Source organism: Hakea prostrata, chromosome 7 (genome assembly GCF_041222555.1).
Source record: "Hakea prostrata isolate BN-2017 chromosome 7, UWA_Hpros_2, whole genome shotgun sequence".
NCBI lineage: Eukaryota > Viridiplantae > Streptophyta > Magnoliopsida > Proteales > Proteaceae > Hakea > Hakea prostrata.
Genome location: NC_142606.1, coordinates 62,668,530 through 62,691,893, shown reverse-complemented (window position 1 = coordinate 62,691,893; position 23,364 = coordinate 62,668,530). Strand labels below are relative to the sequence as shown.

General features: G+C 40.2%; 1 protein-coding gene across 1 annotated transcript in view; it reads left to right on the top strand.

Annotated features, from left to right (window-relative positions):
- Positions 1-23,364, top strand: part of LOC149011627 (WD-40 repeat-containing protein MSI4-like) — a 113,765-nt gene that overhangs the window by 8,836 nt on the left and 81,565 nt on the right. The window contains exons 2-4 of the mRNA XM_089160466.1: positions 9,236-9,299; positions 9,613-9,699; positions 9,851-9,913. Coding sequence (XP_089016592.1) covers positions 9,236-9,299; positions 9,613-9,699; positions 9,851-9,913 — 214 coding nt within the window. The remainder of the gene's footprint in view (positions 1-9,235; positions 9,300-9,612; positions 9,700-9,850; positions 9,914-23,364) is intronic.

Here is a 23,364-nt window from a genome sequence, read left to right as displayed (position 1 = left end):
GGTTTGAATGTGGAGTATGATCAGATCAGAGTGCAATTATTAAGTCGTTCTCTTTTCCTACACTTGAACAGTCTTATGCCATGCTTCATGCTCCTATTGTGGAGAAATCAGCCTTACAATCTGTTAGCACTAAATCTGATTCGGCTAAGGAGATTGTCAAGTGTGAGCATTGTCACAAACCATATCATACGAAGGCTAATTGTTGGAAGCTCCATGGGAAGCCTGCTGATTTAGAACAGAAAAGAGCTCAAAGAAGAGGAAAACCGAAAGCTCATATTTTTGAGATAGTTTCCACAACACCCTTTGTAGACGTTGGTTTTTCACATGTGGAGTTCGCTACTCTGTGACGTATTCTGCAGTCTTCTACTGCCGGTACAACCTCTACCACTTCTTCCTCTACTACCCATACCAACTCCTACCTTGCTGCTTCAGATAGTACTTTTACAAGCTTCCAAGTTTCTTCAGTCTCTACTCCTTGGATCATTGATACAGGAGCCATAGATCATATGACAGGTTTATCCTGTTAGAGTAGGTTTTCTCTGCTGATCTACCATCCTCAACACATGCACCACAGGCTCAAGCATCTTCACCACTATCCTCACATTATGCCAAAAAGTCTCGTCGAGTATGGTCAACTATGCTCTCCCACGGATGAAGAACCCTCCCAGTTAAACCACTCCTCTGCTGCAAACATGCTCCTAAGGCCAGTTTTCCTACTCTCAAAGCTCTGCAATGCTATCCAATTAGTAGCAAATCTGATTATGCCTGGCCTCACTAACTCACCCTGACACTTGTCCCTCATCATCTTTAATGCATATGTGTGGTTATTGATGAAGGTGCTAACTTGTCGGGCTTGCTCCACGGTTTTCTTCACAAGCTTGACCTTTCCGATGTCCTTCAACATTAAGTCAATGCAGTGAGTAGCACATGGAGTCCAAAAGAGCTTATATCTGTCCATCCATCAAGGCATCAATAGTTCAATAAAAAGTTATGTAAGTGTACATGTAATGTAAATATATGTATTTAAAAATGAAAATTAATATTATATGTTTAGATACCTGGAGTTCTCCTGCATTTTCAACCCAACTTTCTTGTAGTTGGAGCCATTATTAGTCACAATTTGGACCACATAACCATTTGCTTTAATAATTTATAAATATATTTTGCATCTTTCTTGTCACCAGATGCATCTACTGATTTGAGGAACACTGTCCTCCCATCACAATTCAACATAAAATTGATGATGGACTGTCTAAGGGGACCAATCCAACCATCAGCCATCACAATCACTCCATAATGAGCCCACATGGGCTTTAATCCCTTAATATACTCATTTAAGTCCTCTTTATGCTTAGGCAAATAGACATTATATATCTCATATGGAGTAGGGCCTGAGTACCACTCCCAACCTTGCCTATCTCCTTAATCATATCTCTATAGTAGGGCCCCTGGGCTGTATGTGCTGGATTACTATGGTAATAAGCCATTTAGAAAAAGCCATCCCCACTTTTTCCTTCACACTCCCCCATAAGTGCTTCAACTTTCTCTGTTTATGCTCAAGTCTTGCAAATAGGGCCAGATCATTGCGAAGAATCTCAAGATCCGGATCTGTAGGATGTGATGACGAGGCTCAACCCCTTATAGGGGCCCGTGGGATAGGATTCTCCTGCCTCACACTCTGAGTCCTCCTTAGGGACTTGGGAGCCGCTTGTGCCTCCCATACCCATTGGCTTTCTATAGGACCCGCAACCCATACCCCTCTGTTGCCTCCTCATGTCATCAACCCTCTGTTGCTCCCTACTCATCATCATCGCCCTCCTGATCTGATCGGCCTTTGGATCAGGGTCATATCCATACTCTCCTGGCTTATCTAGACCATAATCCTCGGGATCTGGAAGGTCATCTAAGCATGCATCCATGAACTCCTCCCTTTGTGTTCTCTTATCTTTCCTCTTTTGCTTTCCCCCACTAATATATGAGGCCATTGCCCTCTTGACCTCTACGGGCACCCTACTATATCCCTGTTTCCACCAGCTAGATGCATCTTCAGTCTAGTGGCCTCACCTCCTCCTATTGTTTTTTGTAGTAATTACACGCGCTCTTCCTTTTATCAGCTATCAGTGGCTTCCCGTGTTGCCAAGCTATGTCTGATATCTTTGAAAGAGAGTGCCTGATACAAGAAATACAAACTAAGTATCTTGAAAAGCTCCACAATATTCTCCAAAAATGACATACATGCTTCTAATAATAACCTCCTATTTTTAAATATAAAAAAATATATAACTATATAAGTATTTTTTAATATATAAATAATTTAAAAATATATAAAATGCTAACTATCTTAAAAATATCCACAACATGCTCCAAAAATTGCATACATGCTTCCACTAATACTCTCCTATTTTTAAATTTAAAACAGAAATTAATTAGTTTTTTTAAATATTTAAATATATATTAAAACAGTAAAATTACATAATTAACAGAAAAAAATTAATTCAACACCATCACAACAATATGGTGTCTCAACTCTCATATACATTAATTTGAAGCTTATACATGTACTATATTTTATACATATACATTTTTAGCAATATACTTAATTTACCAAATAATTTTTAATAATAGAAAAATAAAAAAATAGTAGAAAGAATAAAAAATTAATTTTGACACTATAAATTCATAGATCAACACTTTAAAGTAAACATACTTACATTTGGAAACAATCTAAGATGATTTAAGGCACAAACAAAACAAAAATAAAAAAATAAAAATCTAAGATGATTTAAGGCACAAACAAAACAAAAATAATCTAAGATGATTTACATTTGGAAACAATCTAAGATGATTTAAGGCACAAACAAAACAAAAATAAAAAAATGAGAAAGTTGGTTACTCACCTTGCAAGATTTGAGAAATGCACAAATGGAGGAGCAAATCTAGTGTTTGAATGAAATGGAGTTGTAGAAATTAGGTGAAAAGAGGGATGAAAGCAAGAGAAATCACAAAAAAAATAAAAATAGGGTCAAAATGTGCCTGGCAATATCGCTTGGTATGCTCGAAAATGATGGTAAGTCGAAAACTGACTCGAAACATGACACTTTATAACATGCGATTGTGTCGATATATCGGTCGACGATATGATATGATACATGACACTTTTCATGCCTGTCCACTAATTTCATTCGTTTTCAAATTTTGCAGACATTTCGAGCGATATTTCGACCATATCGCTCGAATTTTGTTCCATGACTAGCAATAATGAACATGTGCAAGTTGGTGCTTAAGTGGGAGAAAATGGTAAAATTATCAAAAAAGAAAACAAAGCACCCACTCTCCTAAGTCCTAACAACATGTGAAAAGAAGACTTTTGTTATATATGTGTTGTGTGTGTGTGTGTTTGTAAATATATAAATATGAAGTTTATCTTCAATATGTAATCTGTTGTCTAGTAGTAACCAAACAATTATTGTTTATAGCTCAACCTATTTAGTTATTGGTTATTCATAAATAAGTGATAATATTTTTAAATTTATACTATGCCAAAGAGAGCCTTAAGGTTTTCATTCTGGCAGTATGATGTACTTGTAATCGTCTGCTCTGCCACATGATAATAGATTACCATTTTTCTCATATATCAGAATTTTTGCGTAAATTGTGATGCAGAACTTAGAAGAGAGTTGCGGAGAAGCATGATATACCTCTCATTCCATCCCAACACCCCCAGGAAAAAAAAGACCTTTGAATTCATTTACTATTTGGTGCAGATCCATCACTGAAATGGACCTGTTTTATTTGGAATTTTGACTAGGGCAGGTTATGTAGGTGTTGGGCCACTTTTCCCATGGGTTCCTATGTAATAGTCCACTTTAAGGGCCTAATACGGTAATTAGGTAGCATATGGTTTTTGCTTTTAGATGTATTGAGTTCATAGTTTAAGATTGAACCTGGTTCGACTTTGGTTTAATTTAAGTTAGGTAGGTTTTGGTTTAGTTCTAGACTTCTAGGTCTGTGATCACCTGATCTGTCACATGATTGACAGTATGTAACAAGGGTTTCATGCTTGCACACGTTTTGCCTTGGGAGGCAGTGGTATGTTTTATTTGAATTTGCTCTCCTATTTAAACTAGATGTTGCTAAGACTAAAGCCTAAGCTTCTATATTCATAGGTTCCATGGTGGCAGCATAATATAACTCAGAATTTTGAGTTTTACACTATTGCAAGCCATGCTGTTTTCTTCTCCAGTGTTTCGAGTTTTGAGTTTAGTGTGTTATCATAACTCAGTGGGGTTACTTGGTTGTATTAGTTGACTCCTTGATAGTGTGAGGCCCTGGAGATTCTAATTAAGGCTTTGGCTTAAAGCAAGTTGAAGATATCATTCATGTTCAAGCTTTTGGTTGAATTATAAAGCTGGTATTGAAGGCTGCAGTGTAGACTGCTTCTTCTAGAAGGCACAAGTAAGTTGTCTTTTTAGGTGAATTCTGTCTAGCCCTATCCATCTCTCAATCTTCATCAAACTACAGGCTCTTCCCCTCCCTAACCCTAGCCTTCAATGCCAACTTCACCCCCATCACTCTGTTGAAACCCTAGCCACACTGCTTTTCTTAAGTTCCAACCCAATCAGGAATCCTAAGCATAAAAACCCCTTATAATTTTATCACGGTAAGCCCTTATACAGCCTTACACTTAATCCCCATTACAGTCTCCCAAAATCCCAATTTTCAAGAAACATACTGCGCACCATCAGAATTGCCTGAAATTCGGATCAAACCGTCCTATCCCCTTCCCCGAACTTTTTTTTTGGATGAATAAATAATTAAATAAAGTAAAGCAACAAAAGTACATAGATGAGGGGGAAAAGGGGGGGGGGGACACGAGTCTTCAAGAGGAAAACCAGAAAGAGGAGCTGAGACCCCAGGAGCTAACAATTAACCTATTCCTAGGGGTGTCAGTAACTGGGGGGTGGGCAGAAGAGAGAAATCTAGAAGAAACATCAAAACATATGGCATTCCAAATTGTGTCTAGAGGCCAGGATTTGGAGGTCCATCTCCTAAGATTGCGTTCCCACCACAGGTGGTGGATAGTGGCACCAAATATTAGCTTACCAACTTTATCACAAATGGAGTGGCTAGAAAATTCCTCAAAATCCAAGTCCAATCTTGAGCAAAACCATAGGAACACCTTGACTGAGGCCAAATGGAAGCAAAGGCTTTCTCTTAGAGGGAGTGGGAGAAGGGGCAAGAGAAGAAAAGATGATCGAGATCCTTTGACCATTCTAAAAAAGTGTGCAGTTAGGGTTAACGGGGATGTGGCGGCTAATAAGGAAAGATTGAGTGGCGAGAGCAAGGTTGAGGGCTCTCCAAAGGGTGAGGGTGCGGCGAGGGATGTGACCTTTGAACCAGACCAAAGGGGCCGAAGGGACCGGGGGGTGGAGAGGGACCAAAGAAGGTTCCAAGTTGAGGAGGTGGTGAAGAATTTAGAGGGAGAAGGGAGCTAGGTGGTGGTATCACGGGCGGAGCTTAGAATAGGAGGGAGGGCATTCTAGACTTGTGTGAGACTAGGGTGAGGGAGGGGGTGCTTAAGAGCCATTGGTAATGAAAGAGGAGAGGATGAGAATTTTAGGGATACAGGTCTTGTAGACGGTACAAGGGCCAAGGAGAGTGAAAAGAATACCCATCGGATGCCACAGATCAAGCCAGAAAGACGTAGAGGAACCAAACGAGATTTGGATAGAGATGGCAGATAGGGCTTGCAGGCGTAGGAGCAAGAGTTTCCAAAAAAAAACCAAGAAGGATTGGAGGGAATAGGAGCAGTCCAGAAGGAGTTCGATTTGAGGATGTAGGATTGAACCCAGGAGAAGACCCAAATGGAATCATGCTTTGAGGCAATTTTCCAGAAGAGCTTCAGGAGACAAGCCATATTAACATCAAGCATGCGACGAATACCCTGACCTCCTTCAGACTTACGCCGGTAGGCAGCAGCCCAAGAGAAGGGATGGAGAAATCGAGAGGTTTCTTTGCCTTTCCAAAGGAAGGCACAGAAGAGAGATTCTATGGCATGGATGGTGCTTTTGGGGATAGAGAAAATGCCACTTCAATAGAGCTAAGAAGATTGGAGAACAAAGCAGATGAGCACCACTTTGCCAGCAAAGGAGAGAAGTTTCCCTGTTGGATCCGAATGTGGTCAAGTGTCAGGGAGTAAGGTTTTCAATCGGTATGGTACAATTTCGGTATTTGCAAAGACGATATGGTACGATTTTAGTATAAAATCGGTGCGGGAAAACAGTTTAAACACGGTATATAATGCGGTATAATTTCAATACAAAACAACCCATTCCAGTTTTGTTATAGATAAATCAATACTGAAATCAATAAATTTGCCTTATCCATGTGAATTTTGTAGCTTCCATGTACTGGTTTTTGTACGGTAGGTATAACACAGTGAAATGGCTATCTAGTTTAAGGCATAAGCTGACAAAATATTATCTTTTCTTAACTACCCTCAAAGTTTCTGACGGGAGAACCTTTGTCATTAAACTTTGTTGAAGAGGACAAGTGAACCCCGAGATAAAGTAGGTAAAACTCTAGGGATTTAGGATTAGAAGGATCCCAAGACAGAAGTATTTAGGGCAAAGCCACCAGTTCATTGGGCTTTCATAATTTGATCTTCAAGTCAATTTTACTGGTGCGAGTTTTCCACCATTTATTCTAGAGAACCAATCAATTTTATTCATAGAGATCAACTTCATATCCCAATCATCAAAATATTGATACTATGAATCCCCTAGACTAAACTTTCTGCTATGTTCATCGTTCCCTAATAACAGATGCTCTGCAATTCCTGGTTTGATTCTTGTTGGTCTTCTTAATTTGAAACATAATTTTAAATTCTATCCATAAATTAAATGCCTTTTAGACATGAGACGTATGCCTTTGGCCCACAGTAATGCTTTGATTCATGCTCATTATTATTCAGAAAGGATGAAATGTTGGGCTATAAAGTATAAAATGGAAAGTTGATCCTGCTTACCAGGAATTCCAGCATTCTAATCTGCCTACCTCATCTGCTCTGGCTCTGGTTCTCATTACTAATCACCCTCTTCATCAATGAGTCAAAATTACTCCCTCCTGGAATCCCCACCTGTTGAAAACAAACCACCACCAGACTTACTTTCCTTCTCCTCCCACCTTGTCTGCTGCAGCTTCCGTCCTTAAGCCTTTGGTCATCGTCTTGCGAAGAGGAAGAGAAGAAGTCTCACGGTCTATTGCCGAAGAGAGTGAAGAGCCTAGCCGACAAAATAGGGTAAAACTTAAGGTCTTTCTAATTGTGAAATTACATGCAGCCATTATTTGGTCAGGAAACGGTTTTATGCGGTATTTCCTATTGACATGGTATTCGAGACATACTGCAGTATGGTTCCCTGAAACGTACCGTACCGTACCGATTTTCTAAATTCAGTTTTAGTACATACCGTACCGTACCGAATTTCTAAATTCGGTTTTGGTACATACTGTACTGAATTTTGAATGGTACGGTTTAAACGGTAGGGTTCGGTACAATTTACACAGTTTTGGTATACAGATGACACCCTTATCGGGGAGCAATGGTGGCGGGTGAGCCTACCGGGAATGAGAGGGAGATTGAGATAGGTCATGGGAAAGACACCTAGCTTAAATCCAGAGAGCTGCAGGAGAGAGGTGCGAACAAGATTAGAGACACCAAAAAGGAAGAGAGTAAAGATTGACACGAAGACCAGAGAGGGACTCAAAGGCAGAGAGAGAAGAGAGGATGGAGGAGATAGAAGAGTGGTCAACTTTGGAAAAGATCATGAGGTTGTCTGCAAAAGTTAGCTGGGTAAGCTTAAGGGATTTGCACTTAGGGATGGGGGAGATTAGAAGTTGATCGATTTTAGACTAGAGAAGATGAGAGGGGACTTCTAGGGCCAAAGAGAAAAGATAAGGGGAGAGAGGGCAACCTTGGCGGATGCCAACCTGAGAAGGAAAGTTGCTGGCAGGGGAGCTATTAGTGATGATGGAGAAGTATGGGGTGGAGATACAAATCTCAATCCAATGGACAAAGGCGGGAGGGAAGCCCATGGCAGAGAGAACCTCATTGATAAAATCCTAGTGGATATAATAAAAAACTTTGTGAAGATCCACCTTCAAGAGGGTTGTTGGGGAATGGGCTGCTCTATCAAGCCCTTGAACAATCTCCACACAAAGGAGGATGTTATTCAACATACTATGACCGGAGATGAAGGCATATTGGTTTGCGCTCACAAGAGAGGGCATGGCCACGTTAGTTCGGTTAGCGAGGACCTTAGAAATAAATTTGTAGATGACATTACGAGGGGAGATGGGGCGGAAATCTGAGAGAGAGAAGGCTTCGGGCTTTTTGGGGATAAGGCAGAGGAAAGTTTGATTAATAGAGGAGAGCTGGGAAGGGTTGAAGAAGAAACTCTGGATAGCGCGGACAAGATCATCCTCGATGAAATCCCAGGCAGCCAAGAAGAAACCCATACTACAGCAATCAGTAACCCCATGGCATAACATTAAGTTTCTCTTTGCGCCAAATTTCTCAAGGTCCTTCATAGGTCAAGTTTTGACTAGGATTGGTTGAAATTTCAATTATAAACCTTGGTTTCTCAAGAAACAGAGACAAAACCTGGGGTTAATTTATGAGTCCCAGATTTTGACAAGTTTCAACAATATTTCTGAAAATTTGGTAGTTTAAACCAATATTTCAAATATTTCGGTAGTTTCGACCAGTATCAATGGTTTTGATCAGTCCATCACAGATTGTGTTTTACCCCAAAATTCCGTGGTTTCAGCACATGTCAGCCATATCTCGGTTTCTGAGTGGTCAAAACCAGCCTTGAAACCTAGATCTTGATCGTTGGGTGAGAGACACCCCATGTTTCTAATGATTCTATCCCACCAGTAATCTTTAGACTCTTCACCCTCACTGTTCAAAGTTAAAACCTTGACCTACCAGTACCTAATTATGTTGGTTCTTGGAAGATTGTGGTTATTGGCCCTTAGCTGAATCCTTTCAACCTAAGGCTACATCAGCTTCATAATATATAGTCGTGTTTATAGCCTCTTATATTGATGATTTGTTGCACCGGAGTAAGATCCATATTTCCTTTTGTACCATTACTTATCATGGGTTTGTGGATCATTTTATACCCTTGCCAATTTTGTGTTATTTATCTGTTTTCCGTTCTGGCTTTATTAGGTGGGGCCCACAACTAGAACAAGCAGCTCAAAAGACTCGCCAGCGTCTTTATCTTTCTGAACAGGTAAGTGGTCTTAATATCAGACCAGTTCTTCAGTTTCAGGTACTCATTGTCGTTATTTGCACTATTCTGCTACCTGGTAGACCATGATGAAATTTTTCAGAAGCACCTATTGCACGTTTTTTGGGGGCAGAATTGCATAAATTGTTATAACATCTTTCACTTCACTGAAATTGTAATTTTCCAAATTATTTAAAGTACTTTTGATCAGTGTCTTGATGGTTTAATTTCAAAGGGCAGATAAAGTTGAAGGTTCGTGCTCATCTCTGCTGGTACTGAATGCTTCTGTTGGTATCTCTTTCATGTACTTTTTCAGACTGATGGTAGTATGCCAAACACTCTCGTGTTGGCGAATTGTGAAGTTGTCAAACCGAGGGTTGCTGCAGCGGAGCACATATCACATGTGAGTTCATATTGTCTTCCTCTTATCCTTTACTTATTGATTTATTCTCTTCTAAATTTCATGTAAATATTTATTTTTCCTTCATAAATTTTCATCTTAGCTTCCTTTGTGTGTTTAGGTCTTAATGCTATTCAATCATTTCTGTTTGCAGTTTAATGAAGAAGCCCGTTCTCCCTTTGTGAAGAAGTTCAAGACAATTATCCATCCTGGAGAAGTATGAGTTAATTTATGTCTTTCTGTTTATTCTGTTGCAAGTGTTAAATTTGGTGGTCTACACAATTGCTTCTCTATCGTTTTCTGGATAATGGTTTCACGTGATTTTGCCACAATTAAGAACTACTGGAACATGTTCCAGCTGGTTCAGCCATTCATTCTGATTCTCATTGACTGATTTGAGCACTCATTGGGTTACTTTAGCATCCTTCACCTCTAGAGAATCTCTCCCATTCCCTGATGCCGCCTTACTCAAATGGAGCTGAATCGTCCAAGATCTCTAGTGCTAGAGTTATATTCCAGGCCCACCTAAATTTTGTGCATGGTGTATGGGTGTTTCCTGAATTGGTTTCCCAATTGGGTCTGAATAAATGACCTCCAAATCCTTAGTTAATTTAATGCATTTAGATTTGGTTACTGGGATACTGGTGGTTAAGTTTGGAGTGATGGGTACCTGGTTGAATGGTTTAGATCCTGGAGTTATGGGGTGAAAACTTATGGGAACTATGGGTGTCAATCCAGTATTGTGTATCGAAACCAAAACCGATTGTATAAAACTGTATCATACCAAACCCTTTCAAAAATGGTACGGCACATTTTTTAAAAACAGTTTCTAATGTGGTATGTTATGGTATTGTTTCCAGTGCCATACCGATGGTATGTATAAAAGAGTACTGTTTTGTACCCTTTTTTTTTTGTTTTTTTCCCCTGTACCATTTAAATGTCAAAAACATACCTTGCCATATTCATACTGTTTCTGTGCCACTTTGTGCTGAAATCGTACTTTGCCATTTTACACCGATTTTCCATACTGATTATGTACCAAAACTGTATACCGGTTTGCAAGTAAGGATACAAAAACGGTACAATGTGGTTCCGGTTTAGGTGTTGAGTTTCCGACTTTTTGTACCGTTTTACACCTTTAATGGGAATTGGGTGAAATTTGGATCAAATCTAGCTCTTTTCTAGAATTCTCCTTTAGTCTCGATGGGTTTGGAATGGTTAATTGGAGATATTAAGTATGGTGTAGTCTGTAGAGTGTTGGGTTGTTAAAAAGAATCATGTAGATAAACTCAGTGTAGCAGAAATGAGGATGTTAAGAGGGATGAGTGGCAAAACTAGGAATGATAAGATAAGGAATGATCATATTAGAGTTGGTCTTGGAGTAGTTCTGATTAGTGATAAGCTAAAACCCGTTTGAGGTGGCATAGCCACATTCAACGGATGCTTGTAAATGCCTCTGTATGGAGAAGTGATATAATATAGATTGAAGGAATTAGAAGAGCTAGGGGCAGACCTAGGCTAGTATAACCTTAAGAGAAGTGGTGAAAAAGGATATGCATAAGTGCGTAACTTAGGCCTTATATCTAGCATGGCCTCAAACTAGTGTTGTCAAAAGCCTAGGCGGCAAAGCGGTTTTTCAACCGCTTAATTGACGCGCTGTTTTTTCGCCGCTTTTTTGCCGAAGCGCTATCGCTTTTGTGCACCTTATTGCCGACTAGACGCTAAAGTAGCCGCTTTTTTGACATTTTGTACACAATAGTTTTTCGTAATTTTTTTTTAAAATCAAAATTTATTCTAAAAAACCATATATAACTTTAATAGCTTAGTCATTTCGGAATCCAGTCCCAAATTGCAAAGGAATTCCGAGGCCCAAAGTGACATAGGACCTTTATAACCTTCAGGGGCACTGCCCCCAAACGCCTACCGGGCGGCCTCATCGGACCCTATGCCAGTGGGCAACTGAATGTAAAGCATGAGTTATACTCAACATCGAGAATCAATGAATCATTTAATGGACAATGACTTGAAAATTGGAATAATGAGATCTATTAATTTATCGTGTTCGCCTTGTTAGTACATATTCATTGTTATGTTGAATTTATGTTTGTGTTATTTTTTTTGGATAATTTTTCATAATTATGATTCTTGAATGCTTTCTTTTTTGGATGAATGTGACTATTGAATGTTTTTTTTTCAACTTATTATAGAAAGTAGTTGTATTAAAAAGTAATTTAAAAGTAATTGTATTGAAAATTTTTGACCCAACCGCTTTGGTTGCCTTATTGCTGCTTTGGTGCCTCTTTGTTGCCTAGTTGCCTAGGCAGAGCCCCAATTGCTTTGGTCCCCTTGCCGCCTTGACAACCTTGCCTCAAACAGAGCTGATTGGAAGGCTAGAATCCATGTAGCTGACCCCATTTAGTTGGGACAAGGCTTGATGATGATGAATTGGGAGATATCCAGTTTCTTATTTTGGAGGAAAATTGGTTGATAAAAAAAAAGAATGTCTAAATCTGGGAATTTGCTGGTCTGTTTAGGCTGAAATTTTGATAGAAGGTAAGATGTATGGAGGCGGATTAGTGGTTAGAATTTGGGATTGGTTAGGAAATCTAGCAGTTTACAGTGTGGGTGGAAGATAGGGGCTCAAACCAGAATTTAGGGTTTCCAAACAGAAAAGCAAAGATGATGTGGATAGGGATGATGAGGGCTTCCGATAGTACCTGGTTGGGACCTTGAGTGGAGCCGTGTTGATGCTGGGATTCACCTGAAGAGGAGGTCAGGGGCTGTCTGATGTGAACCAAATGCTAGGGTATAGTTTTTGGAATATTGCCCTAGACTCAAGCTCACTCTAGGATCCTCTTTCCGGAGAATCAGCAGTCTTCTAAGGCTGTAAATGCCTTCGGTGGAAGGGTTTTGGGTGGGTTTAGGGTTGTAAAGGTCAGATTAGGGTTATAGAGGATTTGGCCAGGCTTAGGAGTTAGGATCTTTAGGGTTTTGTGTTTAAGGCATGATACCTTGCTGTGACAGGGAATTCAGAACTGGATTTTGTGGTTTACGGTCTGTCAAGTTTTGAAGGTTTCTAGGGTTAATTGGAGGGATTCTGTGGTCTGCTAGGCCAGGGTTAAAACTTAAAACTGCTGTTATTATCCTTCAAATTTCGGTCTCCTACTTCGATTAGGACTTTAGAGGTGTTGGCTAGGGTTAGGGTTTGAAGGAGAGGCAGGGAAGGTCTAGGAGAAGGTAATCATAAAAGGGTTTAGAGTTTGGGTAAGGGATTAGGGAGTTATAGGTGTTAATAGAATTAGGGTTTAAGGTTTCTAGAAAATGAAGATAAATTGCAGAAAATTACAGAACCTAATGGGAGGAAGGTTTAATGGGGAAACTAAAAGTAGGAATATGATTTAGGGAAGGGTTCGGTCCTATAGGGGAAGAGAGGGGATAAAAGGGGTAGGGGATCTAGGGTTTTAGAGGGGTGGGGGTTGCTGCTGCCGTGAGACAGGAGGGAAAAAGGGAGGTTTACAAACTTGCGATTGGGGATGAAGGGGTAGGGGTCTGACTGGTTTGAACTCACTTGATTGGGGGACTTGAAGCTGCTGTGTTGCTTGAGTTTAGTTGTGGCGCAGGCTTGAAGGAGGGGAACTTGAAGAAGAATTGCAGAAATTTATCACACACACAGCTGTGGGATTCTTCTTAGGAACCCACAACTCCACTCTTCCTTGAATCTCAGATTTTATTCAATAACTCAAAGACTGATTTGTTACAACCTGTGAGTGGCTTATTTATGGCCTACGACAAGGAAAACATAATAGGACTCAACTTCCAAAAGAAAACACACTAGGACTCTAATTTGCAAACCAAATTTAATTAAGACTCTTAGTAATTTAACTCACACAAGGAGCCTTCTTATCTCACTGTAGAAGAGTCCAAATTGAATGCTACGAGTATATAGGGGTTCCTTACAAGAAATTGGACAAAACTAGAGGGCTCCTCCACAACTTAGGAATCCTAACCTAACAAGGACTCTTTAATAACTTAACAAATATGGACTCAAGTTAAAGAAAATAAAGTAGGTCTCAACTTAACCCTAATTAGGACTCAACGAAAAGGTGAAAATTACCTAAATACCCCTGGTGTGATTTGGGGCTGTAGGGTTTGGGGAGCAACCCTTAGGCCCTATGCTGCCCTTGGAAATGATTTACATCACTATCATATACAATCACAGTCAAGAGTGTAAGCTTGATTTTGGTCATTTTGCTTGGAACCTTCCTGATGTTTCCAGCCCTAGCCAGCCCCAAAGAGGGTACACTAATAGGGGCTGAATCCATCCAAGGGGTAGATTGGTTATTTCCTACCCCTGGATTGAGTATTGATGATGGTCAAGTCCAGTCTAATTAGTTAAGTTAGTTTTATTTCCTGATTTGGAGTCTTAGTGGTTGACTAATTGTGGTATTTGTTTGTTTCCTTTTTGATTTGAAATTCTAGATTGGCAAGAGTCTTGTTGGGTTTTTTAAATTAGAAAAAAAGTTATTTCCTTTTAAGGAGTCCTATTTTGAGTTATTAGGAAAGAGTTATTTCATTTTAAGAGTCTTATTATTTGAGTTGTTAGGAAAGACTGTAGTACTAATTCCGATTTCCCAAAGCAGCCCTGTTTCTGGAGTTAAAATTTCCAGCTCTTCATCTTCTTTAAGTGAAGTTACAGATGTTTTTTTGAACTTTCAAAAGACCCTAAAACCGTCATACCCCAGCCCCCTCACCTCTGGACAGCATCTGAATTACTAATTTAGCATTAGCAGTAGTTCAGACCTACAGAACCAGCAGCCATAGACCCATCTTAAACCCTAGCCAAAACCCTATTTTACGCTGAAGACCCTAATTTAGTGCGGGACCCATCCTAGAAGATCCTGGATATCTAACCCTAAAATCCAGGGTTACATCAGTGCTATCAGAGCTACCGGATCCAGCAACTCCTGAGAATTTTATATCATCATGGCCAATCCAGAATTGGGACAACAGTTGGAGCAGATTCTTGCCCAACTAACTGAGATGAAAAACTGAATTACAAACATTGAGCAATCTAGGGTAACTGATCGAGTACAGACTCCTCCAGCTCCACCACCTAGATAATTCCCAAGTCTATATTCCTCATGATGAAGATGCTAGTGGAACCAGTAGATACAGAGAGGTGGGCCAGAGAATTATCATTCAGGGCAAGCTAGAAATGAAAACGGCTACACTGGAGAGTCTAGGTATGAGAATCCATTTTATGAAAGGTATGAGCAACATGAGGGACAGCAAAGAAGGCAGCTCGTAAGTCGTAACCCAACAGTCCTTTGTAGACTATATGGGGGCCCACTTCAATGGTGGCTGAGAGCAAAGAAGGGGAGCAGATCATCACAAGGTGAAGCTCGATTGAAGTACTTTAATGGGACCTTGATCCACAGGTATTTTTCGTTTGGAGGGCAGCATTTGATGACTACTTTGATTGGTATGACCTAACAGGAGAAGAAGATGCAACTGGCCAAAACTAAATTAATTGGTGCAGCCAGGGAGTGGTGGCATACCAGATCTAGAGAGCTTTACCTAGAGGGCAGAGAACCCCATGCTTGGAACCAGATGAGAAGGGAACTGATTGATAGATACCTTGCAGGACATTACAAGGCAAGGCTCCAAGTGCAATATAACACTCTAAAGCAAGGTAACCTAACAGTCTCTGAGTATATTTAACAATTTGACACTTTGGTCTCCAGAATTGGTACTATAGAAGTATAGAGTATAGACGGCCCATTACATTCCATGACTAGGTTTATATTGGGACTCAAACATGAGAATCAGTTAGGATTGGGGGTTACTGATGTAATTGACCTAGGGGTTCTATTTGATAAAGCCCTTAGGGCTGAAGCGTTGATGCCCCAAAAGAAACCAGCAAGTCAGATGTCAAAAAAGACCCTACCTTACCTTCCCCAACACCCTCCACCAGCCCTAATGCATGGCCACCTATGATGGATGTCAGGAGGAGTGTTCTCACTACCATTAACCCTAGAGGATGTTTTTATTGTCATGAGAAGGGTCATTATGCCAGAGACATCCCACAAAAAAAGGGGAATTGTTGTGTTTGATTCTAACCCCCAAGATCAAGAAGAAGAAGTGGTGTATGCCCCACTAGAAGAAGACTTAGACATGCCATGCACTAAAGAGAAGGTAGGGCCACATCACCTTAATGTGTTGGCTAAGATCTTAGCAGCAGAAAATGAGCCAGAAGATTGGAAGAGGAGTAGTATCTCTTACACCGGGTGGGTACTATCATAGTATGAGCCATTGTTGATAATGGTAGTAGTGTCAATGCTATCTCAGAAGACTTTGTTATGAAGGTTGGACTGAAGATTGAGAACCACCCAGAGCCATATAAGGCAGCCCTCTGAAACAGTGCCAAGGTGAAGGTTCGCAACAGATGCCTAGTGCCAGTAAACCTCCATTCCTATGCTGAAGAAGTGTGGTGAGATATTGTTCCTATGAAGTTATCAGATATTGTCTTTGGTAGGCCTTGGCTCTAAGAAATTTAGTACTAGCATGTATGGCTATGGCTGCTGCAAACAGACTTTCTGCAATTGCTGCCGAAATGGGGCAACTGCAAAATGAAATTCAAGAGCACCGTAGAGTGCTAAACTACTTCTTGAGCGATTCAGACAATGTTGTTGCGAGGTTGTCGTCAGACAATGGGGCTTGCGATTCTGACAATGTTTCAGTCCATTTGCAAGGCTTGCAATCCGTAGGAAGGAATCCATCTGTGCCTCGCCATCTCTGCCAGCCGAGTGCAGTGAAGGTTCCTTCATCAGTAGTAGTAGTAGCTAATGAAAACTAACAATTCTCGTTTATACTGAAAGGAAATGGGCTAGCCAAACCCGATACAAGTCAGGGAAGTCCATGCCCACAAACTTCTTCCTCGGCTCGAACTCAAGTCCATTCTAGGCCAGCTTGACGAACTCAGGTTCGGGCAAGACGAACGGGCACCTATGCCTGGCCCTCTTGAAACGAGCTTCCTAACTCCACCCCGGGTAGTTCCCAATGTTTGGCACTTTCCAAACTTCGTGGGTGCAACATCAACAAATTCGCTCATGATCAAGTTACAACCTAAAATCTATGCTTATATTATTTTAACTGTTCGTATTTTGTTCATTCCCTATGATAATGACATGGTGATCTCTAGTAGGGAGAACACTTGCACTTTCAAGCACAAGGGCAAGAAGTTCACACTCCTGCCTCTCAACCTTAGTGAAGAAGCATAGAAGCAAGCCCTCCGCACTAATCAGTCCCTCTTGATGACTTCCCCAAAGAAAGCAGGACTGCAGGAGGGCCGTGCAAAAGGACTAAAGCACATTGAACCCATGCAAGCAAGGAACATGAAGATGGAACCAGTGAAAGACTACCATTCATCAGGGATAAATGAATTCTAGATGGAGAGAGTTTATGTATCCAGCTCCAGCCAGCCCCAAAGAGGGCCCATCTAAGAGTGGCTGAATCCATCCAAGGTGTAGATTGGTCATTTCCTACCGTTGGATTAAGTTTTAATGGTGGCTAAGTCAGTCTAATTAGTTAAGTCAATTTTATTTCCTAATTTGGAGTCTTAGTGGTTGAGTAATTGTGTATTTTGTTTGTTTCCTTTTTGATTTGAAATTCTAGATTGGTAAGAGTCTTGTTGGGCTGTTTAAATTAGAAAGAGTTATTTCCTTTCAAGGAGTCTTATTTTGAGTTGTTAGGAAATAGTTATTTCCTTTTAAGAGTCTTATTTGAGTTTTTTTTCAAATTAGAAAAGAGTATTTGAGTCTACTTAGAGTTGGGTGGCTATAAATAGCTGGAGTCTTTCATGTATTTGGCAATCTTGATTATTGAATGAACAAGAGTTTGAAAATAGGCTTGTAGAAGTCGTGGGATCTTGAGGGACACCCTGTGGCTTGGTTTTGTGAGTTGTTTCTTCAAAGCTCAAGGCATCCTTCACTGCTTCTAACATTCAAGCACAGAATTTTCTGCAAGGTCAGTAAGAGACCCCATCCCCTCCTAAACCCATCGCAGATCATCCCCTCCCTTCCCCCTTAGTTCCGGCCCAACCCTAGACCACCCCAAGCTGCTGTAATCCATCCCCTCTATCCCCTTCCTCCCTGCAATACGGCAGGTTTCCCCTCCCTGCAGAACTTAAACCCCAGCCCCTTTCCTCCCCCTTTTCACGTTTCTTGGGTTGCCCTTAGCACTAGACTGTAGTCCTAATTCAAATTTCCCAAAAGCAGCCCTGTTTTCAGGGTGAGAAATTTCTTGCACTTCATCTTCTTCAAGTGAAGTTGCGAATTTTTTTGCACTTCATCTTCTTCAAGTGAAGTTAGCAGAATATTTTTGAACTTTCAGAAAACCCTAAAACCTTCATACCCCACCACCCCTCACCTCTGGACAGCATCCGAATTAGTAATTTAGCATTAACAGCAGGTCAGACCTACAGAACCAGCAACCATAGACCCATCCTAAACGCTAGCCGAAACCCTAGTTAACCCTAAAAACCCTAATTGAGTGCTGGATCAATCCCAGAAGATCCTGGATATCTAACCCTAAAATCCAGGGTTACATCACTTCCTAGGTCTTGGATCTTCATACTGACAGAACCAGAACTAAAAAAGAAAGTGTTGCTTGAAGCAAAGCTTTTGTGTTCATTAATCAGATTCTGATCTGTCCCCATCGCGTGGAGGGGTCTATTTATACAACATAGGGGCTGGAGATCCAATTGAGGGGTCTATTTATACAACCTAGGGGCTGGAGATCCTAATTGGATTTGCTCCCAGCTTTACTCTAACCAACTTCTATTGCCAATAGGCCTTTATTACTAGACCTGTACAAGGACTGACTTAAAATAATAAGTAACCACATGTTGTTAAAAGAAAAATTCAGATATCGAATATGCCCTCAAGTGGACAGAATTACAATTCTGCCATAGACCTATTGACTGCACTAAAAGACTATTGAAATTAAAAATAAGCTGCTGGACAACATCCTGGGGGGGTTCCCTTGGCCCTCCACTTAGTCTTACACTTGCTCCTGGACTTGGAGGGCCTGGATACTGCATCATTTCCATGGGTTGATGTAGTTATGGAATGTGCTGGGATTGTACTCTGTAGTGCCAAAAGCTTTTTGTGTCTCATTTTCAGAGGAGAAGGGATGGGGTGTGGTTTTTTCTTCCAGGGGAATGAGGAAGGCGAAACAAAGACAAGTAAAAATCATGTAATTCTGTTCAAGGTGGTTTTGGGTCTAGTTAAATCTTGAATGAGATGCATAGAACTGTGGGTAGGTTTTTTAGTTCTAGGACATGTTAGCTTCCTAGACAAATATACTGATCGCTCTTAAAGCGACACACATATGTGATGTGGGATACTTCTCTTGCCAAAATGTTTCTGCAGGGTCCAAATAAACTTCTCCCTTCTATCATGCTCAAAGCTATTAGACCAATGCTGGTCACTGACCTATTATTAAGGCTGTTTTAATAGGCAGGGCTGTGCATAATTTAATAATTTTGAGTTTTATTTAGAAACAGTATCAACCACACAGATTCCAAGGAAGATAAGGTCTCAACCTTAAAAATCCTGCTTGGAGGTTTTATTTATTATTTTTTAATTCAGTGTTATATTGGAGGGATTGATTAAAGCCTGTTAGGAAAGGGCAATTTGGGAAAGGACTGATCCATCGAGAGTTAGTGCCTTGCGCTAACTCTCGATAGGAAAAAGATGGCGGTAATTAAGAGTTTTATACCAATTGAAATTGGTTGATGCTTTCCTATATAGAATAGACTTGTAAATTAGCCTATATATAGTGAAGTTATTTTGAGGTGTGCTCATAAGTTTAATCTGAGCCTCCACAACTAAGTCGTGGCTTCCATCTTCTCCTCTCCCTCATTCTTCACCTTATTCTTTCTCAAACTAACATGGTATTAGAGCTGTAGGTCCTCTTATTCCTTTTGATTCTAAGAATTACTAGTACAAATAGTTGATTCTATAGAAAGAAAAGAAACCGTCCCTGGTGTGAGAGTTGTTTCCAGAAATTAAAGGGATGCAGCACCTTACGCTGCATTTGTTGGTGATTTTTATTTGAAGATTGATGTAGCTTCTTACGCTGCCATTACTTTGGTGTCTTCATTGAAGATCGGTGCAAGAGAATGCCCAAATTGATTTCGGATCTGCATTTTTCAGGTACGAATAAACTGCGATTTATTGAGATACTTTTCGTTTTATGATAGAGTATCTGTCGGATCTGCTTTTTAGGAGAAGAAGCAGCCGTTGCTGGTGCTGGCTGTGGGTGGGAAACAAGTCGGCGATCTGTTTAGGGTTGAGAGTGTCTGTCGGATTTGCTTCTTAGGAGAAGAAGCAGCCGTCGCTGGTGCTAGCTGTGGGTGGGAAACAAGTTGGAGTTTTCACCTACCTACACTGCTTTAGATCAGAGAGAGAGAGAGAGAGAGAGAGAGAGAGAGAGAGAGAGAGAGAGAGAGAGAGAGAGAGAGAGAGAGAGAGAGAGAGAGAGAGAAGAGTGTTTTTTTTTTTATGACTTTGTGAGCAAGTTTTTTGGTTTGGTTTTAAGTTGGGTTTAGGTTGTTTTTCTGGTTCGGTTGGTTCAAGTGTCCAAGTTGGTTTATTTATGGTTATGAGATTAATCTGATTATGGGATTAATTTGGGAATATTTCTGATTCTGGTTTCTGATTTCTGATTCTGATTTTTGGGATTTGATTTTAATTGTGTTTGGATTTGGGAGAAACTTCAAGTAAAAATACTATGACTGAAATGATTTCTTCATTCTCTCATCGGTTAACTGAAAAGAAATTGGAGGGTGTATCAAATTTCCACCAATGGAGGGCTATAGTTAAAATTGTTCTTACCGGACGGGGACAGATAGATCATTTGACTAAGACTGTTTCTTAAAGATGATGACACTTGGGCAATTGTTGATGCACGAATACTTGGGCAGATGTTTAATTCCTTGGCCGATAATATTATAGATTTGGTTACTCACTTACAAACTGTGAAGGAATTATGGGAGTATTTGAATGTGTTGTATTATGGTCAGAATAATCTGGCTAGAATCTACGAATTGTCCCAGGAATTTTATCAAGTAGATAGGAAAGGTAGAGATATTACCCAATATTTTGCAGATTTTAAAAGAATGTATGAAGAACTAAACTCTATTCTACCTATCTCCTCTGATGTCAAAACTATGCAAAATCAAAGAGAACAATGAGCTGTTATGGGTTTCTTGGGAGGTCTTGGAAAGGAGTTTGAGGCAGTTAGAGCATATATTCTTGGTAGCGATCATGTACCCACGTTAGTTGACACATTTTCAAGAGTTCTTTGTGTTGCAAGGAGAGTACCGATAACTCTAGAGAAAATTCAGCTTTGGCAACAGTTTCTTGAGGCACTTCTGTAGGACAAGCCCCTGGTGGACAGAATATAGGACGAACTTAAGGAAATAATACTGGAAAATATCTAGGTTCACACAACTCTACTGCCAGTCCAGGACAAGTTAAGACTTGTCATCATTGTGGTCGTCCAGGACATATTCAACAATATTGTTGGAAGCTTCATGGGAAGCCCCCACACATGGCGAATGCAATCATCACCTCTGAATCAGTGTCTACAACTACTAAAATTCATCCTGAAGGTAAGACTGTAAAGATGACTGAGGAAGATTATATTCGTTTCACTCAGTTTCAGGCCACTCAACCATTGCCACCCTTGTTCAGACAAGTAATGCTACTGCTTGCCTTTCAACCACATCTCGCCCATGGATCATTGATTCAAGAGCTTCTGATCATATGACCGAGGCTATAGGTATATTTTCCTCTTTTGTTCCATCATCCTCTTTGGTTACACTTGCTGATGGCTCTCATATCAATGTTAAAGGAGTGGGTACAGTTCAACTCACTCCATCCATTACCCTACCCTCAGTTCTTTACATACCTAATTTGCCATTTAACTTATTATTTGTTCATAAATTTACTTCCACTAATAATTGTTTGGTGAAATTCTTTCTTGGATATTGTTTATTTCAGGATCTTACAACGAAGAAGATGCTTGGTAGAGGCCGTATGTCTGGGGAGTTGTATCTATTCGAGGAGATATCCTACTGCTTGTTCTAGTATTTCCATCCCCCATCAAATACATTGTTGGTTGGGGCATCCCACTCTAGAAAACCTAAAATTGGTAGATAAAAGTTTTCATTCTCTTTCAAAGTTGGACTGTGAGTCTTGTCAATTTGGAAAACTTCATCGTGTGAGTTTCCTCCTCGTATAAATACCAGATTAGACCACCCTTTCTCTCTTGTTCATTTTGATGTGTGGGGACCCTGTCCTGTTAGTTCTACTTCAGGTTACAGATACTCTGTTACATTTGTGGATGACTTTTCAAGAGTCACTTGGCTTTATTTAATGAAAAATCGTTCAGAATTATTTGACATATTTTGCAATTTTGTTATTGAAATTCGTACTCAATTTGGTGTTCTTATTCGTACTTTTCATAGTGATAATGCCAAAGAATATTTCTTTGATCCTTTTTGTAAATTTATGGCTTCTAATGGGATTCTTCACCAATGCTCCTGTGTCGATACTCCTTAACAAAATGGGGTTGCAGAAAGAAAAAATAGACACTTATTGGAGGTCACCCGTTCTCTCTTATTTGAGATGAAGGTTCCTAAATCCTTTTGGGCTGATGCAGTTTCAACTGCTTGTTATCTTATTAACAGGATGCCTTCATCTGTCTTAAAAGGTGGCATTCTTCATTCTCTCTTATTTCCTTCATTTCCCTTATTTACTTTGCCTCCTCGCGTATTTGGTTGTGTATGTTACATTTGTAATCATCGCCCTGGGATCTCTAAACTTGATCCTCGTGCACTTAAATGTATTTTTGTGGGGTACTCTTGCACTCAAAAGGGATATCGTTGTTATTCTTCCGACTTACGAAGATATTTTGTTACTGCAGATGTGTCATTTTTTGAGTCCACTCGTTTTTCTACTGAATCTCATAGTTTAACTGACCTAAATGATGATCTATGTATTTTTCAAAGTGTGTTTCCACAGGGTACAATTCCTTCACCTCCATCTCTGCCAGACATCACCAAAGTGTACATGCGCCGTCCAAAACCACCAGCTCCCCCCTTTACACCTACGATCTCTACCTCTGTGCCGACTTCGTCTGTTGATCCTACGGACGTTCCTGCAAAATCTGACCTTGATATTCCCATTGCTCTTCGGAAGGGTTCTCGTTCTTGTGTTCAATATCCCATCTCTAACTTTATTTCATATTCTACTTTATCACCTGGGTTCTCTACTGCTCTATCTACTATAGAGACTTGTCCTATTCCTAAGAATGTTCTTGAAGCCTTGTCTAATTCTGGGTGGGTCAGTGCAATGAATGAAGAATTACAAGCCTTAGAAGACAACCAGACTTGGGATCTTGTGCCTTTACCCTTAGGAAAGACAGCTATTGGTTGTAGGTGGATATTCACTGTGAAAGTTAATCCTGATGGTTCTTTAGCTTGCCTGAAAGCTCGTCTCGTTGCCAAGGGCTATGCTCAAGTTTATGGTATAGATTATGTTGATACTTTTTCGTCTGTTGCCAAGCTTACTTCCATTCGCATTTTAATGTCTCTTGCCG